General features: G+C 33.4%; 1 protein-coding gene across 3 annotated transcripts in view; it reads right to left on the bottom strand.

Annotated features, from left to right (window-relative positions):
* LOC143240922 (glypican-5-like) overlaps positions 1 to 11,377 on the bottom strand; it is a 72,259-nt gene extending 60,882 nt beyond the window's left edge. For all 3 annotated transcript variants that reach the window (XM_076484175.1, XM_076484174.1, XM_076484173.1), the window contains exons 1-2: positions 10,973 to 11,377; positions 7,783 to 7,941 (exon numbers count right to left, since the gene is read on the bottom strand). In XM_076484175.1, the coding sequence (XP_076340290.1) occupies positions 7,783 to 7,941; positions 10,973 to 11,195 (382 nt within the window). In that variant the 5' untranslated portion in view covers positions 11,196 to 11,377. The remainder of the gene's footprint in view (positions 1 to 7,782; positions 7,942 to 10,972) is intronic.
* Between the last annotated feature and the right edge of the window lie 259 nt (positions 11,378 to 11,636).

Below are 11,636 nucleotides of genomic sequence, written 5' to 3' on the forward strand. Positions count from 1 at the left end.
GAAGTACTGAACTGACTTTAGTATTTTAATACAGAGATTTACTTCACAGCTAGCATACTCTATAAAGACCAAATGAATTGTAAATAGGTTTTAATAGGAATTCAGTAAGAAACGCAAATACATTTACTTGAAAAAATACAGTCGAAAATATAACATCGTTGTGTAGCACACAGTTGTTTCTTAATATCAGAATTCCTAGACACATTTTTCTAATAGTAAAAAGGCTCTTAGTGTTTTCAGTTAAGAATATCTTGAAAGGATTAACTGGTAAAAATAAGATCTTAGTTTCTAAATCCTCATCGGAATTAATAAATTGTTTGGAAAAACCCGTATGCATTATAATACAGCTCAAGTGTAATCTTCCTTAGCATACAAGCTGTTGAGATTGATAGTGAAAGAAAAACTTATATATCGATACGAGCTGGTACTTGTGTATATAACACTAACAGGTAAATGTTGCTCCTTTTCTGTTTGGATAAAATATCAGAGGTTAGTTCGTATCATGACCTTTGAACTGTACTCAGAAATAATAGCACCGAGTGACGATCAGTGCTTTGTTTCGTCACACAACAAAGACGTTAGGGGAATGTAATTATATCTATAAACAAGTTTATAACCGTGTATTCGAATGTCACTTGTGATGCTGTTTTCATTCTAGACATAAGTAAATGAATATGGACATCAAACAAGGTGATGCAAGAATATCAAACTTCAGTTTGGGCTGAGTGCATTTTAAATGTTTAAACCGCATATTTTATGTTCCAAGGAATATATGTAAATACAAACTTTGACTTAGTCCTTCATTTTTATTGAAATATATAGACAAAAACATCATGGAAACACCAGTGGATTAGTTACTTTTCCACAGTTAAATTTCACATGCAATGATTTCATTACATTCATTTCACGCGATATTTAACGGGATACGTTAAATGCATATAGGTTAGACAACGTAAGTAAAAATAAATATAGTTACATTTTTGGACAACTATAAAATGGTTAAATACGCAGGAAGAAAAATTAAAATGCAAAGAACAGAAAATTCTACACACTTGAGAAATAACCTTACGGAATTACTTCGTCCAATGAATGAGAAGAGTTCATTTAAACAAAAACTTAGGTAAAACTGCATATGAAAAGCAACGCAGGCCATTGATTTGTGATTACTTTCAAACTATACTGTAAGTTATAATCAATATTAAATCTTAGACTTACGTTCTTAGAACCGTCTTACGCCAACCTTGCTGTTGTTAGTTTCACTCTTTAACTGTTTTGGTGTTAGTTATCAGGGTTTAAATTGTCACTTTGTTTAGCTCTCTTGCCCTTTTTACAAATTGTTAATAACATGAAATGTTTATTCTCTGCACTTTCAAACACACACACATAATATTTGCAGACTTTTAAGTTCACCTCTGAGGATTTATATATCATATAGGCCTTGCTTGCATTTTTAGAACAAATTGGTAGCTAAAAAGTTTTAAAAAACGAAAAATTTATGTTTTATGAGGAGAAAATTGAAATATCCGTTCCAGTTTGCTGTTTACAAATTTTTAGCAATTTACTCAACTAGAGAGAAATAAAAAGAACAAGAGAAAATCCCTGAAATGAATACATCATTATAATAATTTGTATTTTGTGATCTGATAACGATAGTTCCACCTGCAATACGAAGGTCTTAGAAATTTACAAAATATATTACTTTCATTACACTCAATGCATAAAAAATTACTCTTAAAATAATATAACTTATAAATCTTATTAAATACTAAACAGCATTTCACGAGAATTAACTTGGTAATTTAAAGTATACCAGCAGAGCAAAGAGAGAAGCATATTTCTCCTAACATAATTATGTCTTCGGATTTGTTCGATTCCCCTCGGTGGGCTGAGCAGATAGCCCGATGTGGCTTTGCTGTAAGAAAACACAAACACACACACCTAACATAATAGTCTTCGTACAAGAAATGTAAGCATGTTTTAAGCTAATACAGGAGAGAGATCTATGATATCTATTGTATTTTTAAGTATTTTTACTGGCAATACGTAAATTCACAGCTGATTCCTTTATAGGCTTAATCAAAGCAATTTCGTTTCCAAAACCTATCCATTTTTTGTTTGTTTCGGACATTTATTCAGAACAATGTTAGAATCTTGACTTTTTTAAATATAACTTATATGAAAAAATGTACTTGAAATAAACTCGGAATCTTGTCAGCGTTAAGCTGTAATAACTAACCTGATTTGGTAAACGCTAGCTTACTAGGAATAATATTTTAAAATCTTACTTTACCTTAAAAATTGGGACACTTCAACGTTTACACTAAACTAGCAGAAAATAATTACCTATATTTACTAAATAAAATATTATTATCACAAACTATATAACTGGAAAATTTAAAATTGAAAAAAAAGCAAACAAGTATCCGTTAAACACATACTGACTGCACCAGTAAGCGTTGGTGAGTAAATATTCACTACTGTCCGTTTGAATCCGTTCTATGTGTAATTGCTAAAAACAACGTGGAAAGATTATACATGTTTTCATTTACACATAAAATAAAGCAAGAAGCGTTCCCCTAAATAGTGAACGGGAAATATTCAATCATTCATGCGTTTTCGTTTTTCTTCACCAAACGTCTTAACTGACGAGTCTTGAATACAGAACAGCAGAAGATACACGAGGAATAGTTAATCAACCTTCAAACGTAGCCTTTAAAATCTCACATTACTAATACATTCTTGAGACATCTCACAGTGTGAAAACTGCAAGATAGTAAGTGCCCTTGAATAACGAAGAAAAAAAGGGCACTTGAATTATAAGTGGTCTTCATAAGATGTCAGATGTCCTACTTAATTTGAAGTATTTTAATACGAGCATTTGATTTTGACATATGGGACAGGAGAGCTACACTTCAAATTCCTCTATTTCGATCATTGGCTAATATTTTTATAAAAAAAAAACAGTTCTTGTTCTAAGTACAAACGATCTAAATGTTTACGTATTCCATTTAACGAGGACAGTACTTATCTTAGAGTGGTAAATAATAATAATTTTACCTCTTCAGATCATTATTATATATTATACGCATATGTTCATATTTTTATATATTTTTTTGTTTATATGACTGATTTCCTGTTACATTACGAGTGGCAAAATATTCTGTATCGATTCTTATCTGTGTTTATTTTTCCATCAAATAACTCGTCACTTACTTAACAAATTCTTCAACTTGAGTTAGATAATCAATTCAGATAGAATATGGACAAATACTCCAACTAAGAGTTCTTTACATGTGTCTAAGTGGCAAAAGGAATGATTTATAGTAAGCTTAGCTGTATATAGATGGAAATTATCTTGAGTGTTAATTATGGTAATACGTATTTTGATTGAAATATTCGTAAGAGTGAGTATCGTAACCAGTTTTTGATTAATTTGTCTTTAAACTTTGGGTGTGGTAGTGTACCTACATCTTGACTCAGTTTTACAGCATGAAATATTATAGACTTAGATGCATACCAGTTGAAACATTATGTACAGTTAGATTTTACAGATACCATAGTAGCAGGATCTTCTTATATGGAAGAAAATGGGTGTGTCCAATTAATCATCTATTAAGGATAAAATTTTTCTTGAGCTTGTTGTGTATAAGGTATTTTTTGGATAAACCTTTTCTAAAGTAGCCAGCTGGACACACACACACACAATCTGAAAATGGTAATATAACATCCACACATAGATTTATGTGCTAATAATGTGACGGTCAATCCCACTATTCGTTGGTAAAAGAGTAGCCCAAGAGTTGGCGGTGGGTGGTGATGACTTGCTGCCTTCCCTCTAGTCTTACACTACTGAATTAGGGATGGCTAGCACAGATAGTCCTTGAGCAGCTTTGAGATAAATTCAAAACAAACAAACAAACAGTAACAAAAATAAAAATGTGATTCCAGTGCAGGTCAAACAGGTTTCAGTCTAAGTTATCACAATTGATTAATACTAATTCCGGCAACGATTGTTGTCACAAGCTCTTGTACAACAGCCAAATGTTAATTTTTTCCGTTGTAATCTCCAGTAATTATCTTTTATTCCCACCATAACTTGACTACCCACCCTCTTATTTAATACCGGCCGAGTCTTAAAACGATTCATATGCTTCGTTGTTAAGAACGTTTAACAAACACATCTGGTTTCACACCAAACAGTTTTGTCCACGATAACACTCAATAAAGAAAGCATTAAAATAAATTTTAATGAAAGTTTAGGTTAAAACGCCGAAAACTAACGGAATATTGTGAAACCAGTAAGTCTGGAAAGTTGTTAAAAAAACAGATCTATAGCAGACCTCAGTTGATAAATAGTAGATTACCCCATAAACTTGTAGTTATTAGCTGGATCCCTGGATAATTTATTTTCTAACTGATATATTTGTTTTTCATAAAAGTCCCTGTACTTGGATAGGTTAAAATTTAAAAAACAAGAACAGCACGACGTAAGGTAGACAAGAAATGCAAATGTTTACATATTTTCTTCAACTTTTCCCTTAATCTCAACTTTAAAAAGCAGGTATATCTATACTTTCAAAAAGCTCCAGAAACGGAACATTAGATAAGTGGTTTTAAGAAAAGATGTCTTTTTAACATCAAGGAGCCCGGCATGGTCAGGCGGTTAAGGCGCTTGACTCGTAATTTGAGGGTCGCACCAAGTATGCTCACCATTTCAGCCTTGGGGGCGTTATAAAGTGAAATTCATCACCACTCACCATCAACTCTTAGGCTACTCTATAAACCAACGAATAGTGGTACTGACTTTCACTTTATAACTACATGAAGACTATCTGCACTAGCCGTCCCTAATTTAGCTTTGCACGGAGTTAAAAAACAAACAAACAACATCAAGGACTCTAAATGCTTCTATGGTTCTCACCCTTCACGGCACGCGCCAACTAGTCGTCAACAGCACCATTTAGGGGAAAAGTGGTAACGCCGGGGTTACCTATCATGCCCGCCTGGGAGGGCTTCAGTTGAATAACTTGTCTGTCAATGACCCACCAAACCAAGCTCAGCATAAGCGTCGCGAGGTGGATCGGCCAACCACGTAGAAAGCTAACGTTCGTAAGAAGAAGCCTAATATTTGCTGTCGCATATTATGAGTTCATGTGTAATCGAAGATTTTCTTTAACATAAACATGTATGGTATTTGGTGCTTATGAACATTGTATTATCTGTGAAAATAAATTGTTTTCTCTTTATTTATCGATCTCTTAAGTATTTCAGTAATAATATATGGTGCAGCAAAACTAATAATATTAATAAGCTATATCTATGTTTAGAAGTATAAAATAAAAATGATGGGTATACAAATAGAAATGTTTGATTATTTTATAATAGAACAATTATTAATATGCAAATTAGTAAGTCACGTTACAATCACAATTTATATAAAGTCGTGGCAGAATGGATTGCATCAATACTGCCTATGGCATCGTTTGGTATTTCGTTGGTAGTGTGATGCTACAGACAAAAAGTCGCTTTAAGAAAAGGTATATAATAGCATTTTCAAACGCAAAATATTCATACACTCAACATATTAAGATGTTTTTAGATAGAAAATTTACAATTTCCACTTGTACTTAAGGGGATTAGAAAGCAAAGAAATATGGATTAAACTGGGGTGCCAGGACCATCCAAAAAGGGACTTATTACAAGTTCACGGCCTGTTATCCAGTTGCAGTAAGAAAAGAGTAGCGTCTTTTAATAGGTGAGAATCCATGAACATAAAGCTCAGTAGCAAAAGCAGTACATTTGCTCAAAGCAATGATGCGCACGAAAATAAAATAAAATTCTGTGTTCGGAAAGTCTGGTGTACACAAGTTGCTTCCACGACACATTCTTTCAGCTGTCACACGCCTTAAGCAACTGGAAAATGAAACGGAAATCATATTATTTTATATGAAAGCATGCCAATCAAGTCGTTATAAACAGTGATTATGTATTTCTGTGCGATCGAACTGTTGAAACAGGCGTTGGGAAACCGTCATCTCTTTACACTGACTGGATTACAAAAAGCGGCAGAGACTTATCCTTTTGAAATGGAATCTGCACAAAAAGGGCAATTGACAGGATGTGCTGATATGGATTGTGACGATGTGGTGAGTCTCCAACATCATGTTAAATAACTTATTTAATTCCTCTATAGAAACAGGACGAACAATACACAGTTGAATTTTATTGTACAGACTCTAATACGATGCTTGTTTAATTGAAATCTTAGTTATGAAGACTATCGCGTCATCTACTTATTACTACAAAACTTAGCGTGTTTTGTTTCAAAATTGATTACAGTACTTGTCTTATCAGTCTAACGATTAAACACTCCAAAGTTCAATCTTGTACAACTCAACGTGAACTCCTAGCCAAATAATGTAATTACATTTTGAGTGTTACTTTGATAACAACGAACATGAAAAACATCATGTCCAGAAGGAAAAAGCACTTTTCAGTAGATTCTGAAATACATTCAGTGATTGGGAAATCTGGTTGTCGCATAGATTTTAAAGTTTGATGGGAAATTACCAATTTGGAAGATTACATTATGAAAAACTTCGGAAAACATTTGTTCTGCACTCCTTACGTTACTTTAAACGGTTGAACTCATAGGTAAAACTCAATAAGACAAAAAATATATTTAGGCTTAATGAAATCAGAAATAATACAAACCACACAAATATATACGTATATTACACACACAGGCAAGAGAAACAACAGGGTAGTTGGTGAAACATGAAACCTGTAAAAGTTGAGTAGTTAATATCAAAACGACTTTGGAGCCTCTTCATGTCGTTGCAGTGCATGACACCATGCCTAGTTATTTGTACATCTGACAAATGTGCGTCTTGAAAACAATCCATTACAATAACTCTGTCATAAGACTGTTATGTTCCAAGCACCCTACTTCTTCCTCTTTACATTTCATAAACTGTTTAGTGTATGACGACACCAGTTTACCAATATCCGATTAAACAGTCCAATCACATAGAAATTTAAAGGAGTTGCGTCCGACGACTTGACTGCTATGTCTGCATATGAAGTAGCATAAATGACTAATTTATTCTCCAGCTGCTTGAATGTGAGATTGTTGAACTGATATGTCGTGGCAGAAAATTGTTTAAGCGTAACGTTAGTCAATTTTTCAAAGGAAGATCCTTCTTGATTATGTTCAGTAATCTTGTTTCCTGTGGTACGTGAACGGCTTCTGTATTCGTGGATTTTCATCTCATACATAAAGCTATACTCTGCTTACCACTGCTGGGGTACGAATTGATGATCCTGAATCCTCAAGTTGATCCATATTCCTTTATTTTCTAACAACATTAAGTAAATATATATATATTCCCGTGTTGCAAGATACAAATGCTCGATCTGTACTCATCTTTGTGATCACAAAGTAGAAATATTTTTCGTCAGAAACATTTATTACCTTTACAAGAGCAGTCAGTTCTTACTGACATCACACAATCTATGCAACACACCATTAAGTGTTATCAAAATTTAGTTTTAATACATTCCGTTCCGCCGCAAACATATATATGCATATATGTTGTGACTTGCTGCTTTGCATATTCGAAATCGTTTCAATGTGTTTCTTAACATATCAAACCTTTGTAAGTACTAGATAACCTTTGTATAAAGGCTACATCGAGAAAGATTTCCTCTGAAATATTAAAGTTACCAAACACGTAAAGTGTCGACTCTTTGAAAAAAAACAAAAAACATTTTCACACGTACCTTCAAGACGACCAGAGGTTGTGGTAAGTAAACCCGTCAGTAATGAACCACTCGTCTGAATCACAGAACGAAAATCCTCGCGAGCAAACGTAACAAAACTTATTTCTGTCTCTTTGGTACAGCATGTTCTTCCTGCATCACAAATAGGGAATTCGATACCTATAAAAACACAAACATATAATCGTTTCTTTTGAATATTTGCGGAAAGCTATAGATTATCTGTATTAGTTATCACTAATCATGAACTTGTATAACAGAGGAAAAACAGCTAGATAGTAGCACCAACCGCCAACATTTGAACTACTTTAATCGAATAGAAGGATTTAACCCACTTACAGCCCAAAACTGCAAAAGGGCGATTTTTTAGCAAAATAATGCAAATTCTGGACCCTTAGATTCGTAATCTGGCACGATTACTACTAGGTCACGTTCAAGCAACAAAAATACGTAAAATCACTGAGAAAAGTATCAAAGAAAGCTTAGTGAAGTACATTTTGGATGTCTTATACACCATTTCAAATGTATATACGTATATATTTTACACATTTGAACAGACGTTCAGAGAGCCATTTTTGAGTATTCAATATCAATATATTCACTCAGTCAATATACATTATAGAATAAACCTGTTTCTGTGAATCAATAATATAAAGTTGGTTGCACATATAATGTTATTTTCAATGTTTATCGGAATGTTAATAATATGTGTAAGGCGTGCGACTCGTAATCCGAGGGTCGCGGGTTCGCGCCCGCGTCGCGCTAAACATGCTCGCCCTCCCAGCCGTGGGGGCGTATAATGTGACGGTCAATCCCACTTTTCGTTGGTAAAAGAGTAGCCCAAGAGTTGGCGGTGGGTGGTGATGACTAGCTGCCTTCCCTCTAGTCTTACACTGCTAAATTAGGGACGGCTAGCACAGATAGCCCTCGAGTAGCTTTGTGCGAAATTCCAAACAAACAAACAAACAAACAAATAATAATATGTGATGTATATTAACTATACAAGTATATACATATTGAGCGAATGCCTGAAATACAAGCTTTATGAAAGCTGCAGAATGATCTCAAGATCAAAGAAAAAATCTTGTTTTGTTTATTTCTTTTAAGTTGCACAACATCTACATATTACTCATGTAGCAAATCATCAAAGAAAATTGAGATAGTCATGCCAGAATACGAAAAAAAATGCTGTTAAACAATAGGTTAAAAAAACGTTGATAAAATGCCTATGAAAGATGGTGAAACATTATTATATTAATATAAAAGCGAACGTCAAGTTCATAAGAACAAACAGTAAATTACTACATGATAAAACGAAGTGAAATATCGGAAAAACAGTAAGTTGTGAATAGAAGTGCAAAGATAGTGAGGTTAGTCGTACTTTATAAGAGCGATGTTCGAGGTTCTATATGGCCCTACGAACCACATATTCCATCATCATATAGTACATGGTCTGATAGCCATGATTACGTGCTATTGTTCGACGTCGCAGTTTTCATTGTAATAAATCTTCTACAAAGAATGTAAGAGCTAATCTGAGACCACACATCTTAAAATGTCCAAGCAACTTTCGCTACACGTAGATACTGGTTTGTGTATCTTCGTCTACTTCGAATCTTTATTTATCTTTCCAACAGTGCAAGGATTTTAGTGCTCATAGCTGTCGTAAACACTCTTCTGTGCGAGTTTTCCCGATTCCAAGTTGAACACTGGCATGCCCTTTGTGCCCCATCATTTAACAATCTTATTACATAAATATTTCTTTTCAAAATGATAATTCTATTCTTACAGCCATCAGGTTACCATGGCATCATTACATTGTCGAATTGTCAGTATAAGCATACGAAATCGTTCCTAGAAAATGGGATTAGCTCTGTGTAAAGGAAACACTGATTCAAAAATCAAACAAATAAGCTGGTGTCTGAATAAGTCACAAAAGTAAAACAAAGAGCATTCTAGGGAGACAAATATCTTTGAGCTTTATTGTTATCCTGATTCCATTTCTATGTATTTCTTTTAAGTACTAATAAATAATAAATCATATTATATGACAAAATATATAGAACTTTACATGTATACCCTAAACCGTAGTGTCATGCTACATTCCATATATTATGAGATTAGCATTTGCTCTACATTACATGTAGACGTGTAATGTTTGATGTATAGAAATGGTAAGACTATTGTCGTTATAAAGTCCCATTTTGATCATAATGACTACATGATTTTATGTTATTCAAAATATATATATATATACCATAAAAATACTTCTATAGGTAAATAAAGAGTTCCAAGTAAAGATAAAAAACCAACGAAATTATGAAACTAATCCACATTAAAGAATTTTATTTATTATTTTACAATGTTAAAAAGAATTATTTTTATCATTTATGTATCTGTATTCTAAAATAAATCCTCAAGTTGTACGAGACAGGATTCTACACAAAAACGAGGCAACGAGTCCTACTAAATATCTGTCAATATTGTATATGTAACTTTTATTCAATAACTTTAGGTTAAATGTCTCGTATTTTATTCACAATCTTGAAATAACTCGTTTTTCTTTTTTAAAACCTGCTTGAATATATTCTCGAATTCACGAAATCAGATTTTTATCGGGATTAAAAGCAAGGATGATGAAGGCTGTTTATGGGTTACATTTAAAGTAAATTTGAAAAATTCAAATCTAAATCTGATAAGTAGTCCATTGACAAATAGCATCCAGAAGCGATGTATTAAAAACTGACAAACCACTAATACACTGAAGAAATTCCACTAATAGATAAGAGCAAGTGATTCTCAGCATATACCAACAGACAACAACAAAACTGTTTTGTTTAAAACAAAAATGTATGTGCAACAAACAAAAAATCTTTTTGGTGAGCACTAAAACGTAATTGATATAAACAGCTATCAGACTGAAACTAATGTTTAGATAGTCTCAATAAGATATTTGTTGTTACACACAATTTGTATCTTGGCTAGGCCTGATGCAACTGGATATTTCGGTCATCTCTCGCTCTGTTTTGTTTTGTTTAAGTAAATTTATCTTATAATTTGTGCTTTAATGTCTTTAATGTTTAATTAACTTAAATAAAAGTTGATTTTATTTTTTAAAATTTTCCACATAGTGTATCTACACGTAATCGTTTTAATTAAAATATATTAGAGAATGATAATATTACTGGCCCACCTTGAGTCGATTTGTCCGATGTGGAATAAGATGATCGAGAATTCATTTTCGTAACTAACTGCTGTACATGAGAACAGTCTAGAGCCACTTTCCCCGAGTTACCTAGAGTAGCATTGGGTCGGGAAACAAAAGGCAGAATGGATGTAGGCAAACTACTACCGCTTACTTCTCCAAGACATATCAATGTAGTTGTATAGACTAAAACGAGCCCCTGAAGCCCCATGTTCGGTGGCTAAGAAACACGCTACACAAAGCGAGAATCACGCTGTAGAGAATTGTATGCAGTCTGCGCACCCCACTGTAAGACAAAGAGAAGAGGCAACGTTAAAGGACGAGATTCTAACATCGATATTTATTATACGAATGATCAGCACAACACCGTTCTATCTTAGCTCGGCGCAACCTAGATAACCATTGGTTTAACAAGTTTGACGTCATCTCACGTGGTAGTGTTAGCGGAGAAAACGAGGCACTACAGTCGTTTTTGTTTCTCTCAACGTAAAGAACGCGCAGTTTTTGAATGTATATGCTCACAAAAGGCAGAGATAAGTAACCTTCAACCTTTACTTTGCACTCTTATTTACAACGTAGTAATATCTGTGTATATTTCAAACTAAATATTTGCAGTTGATAATACTAGTTAAAATTAAGTAGTTATTTAGTA

Source organism: Tachypleus tridentatus, chromosome 13 (assembly GCF_004210375.1).
Source record: "Tachypleus tridentatus isolate NWPU-2018 chromosome 13, ASM421037v1, whole genome shotgun sequence".
NCBI classification, from domain to species: domain Eukaryota; kingdom Metazoa; phylum Arthropoda; class Merostomata; order Xiphosura; family Limulidae; genus Tachypleus; species Tachypleus tridentatus.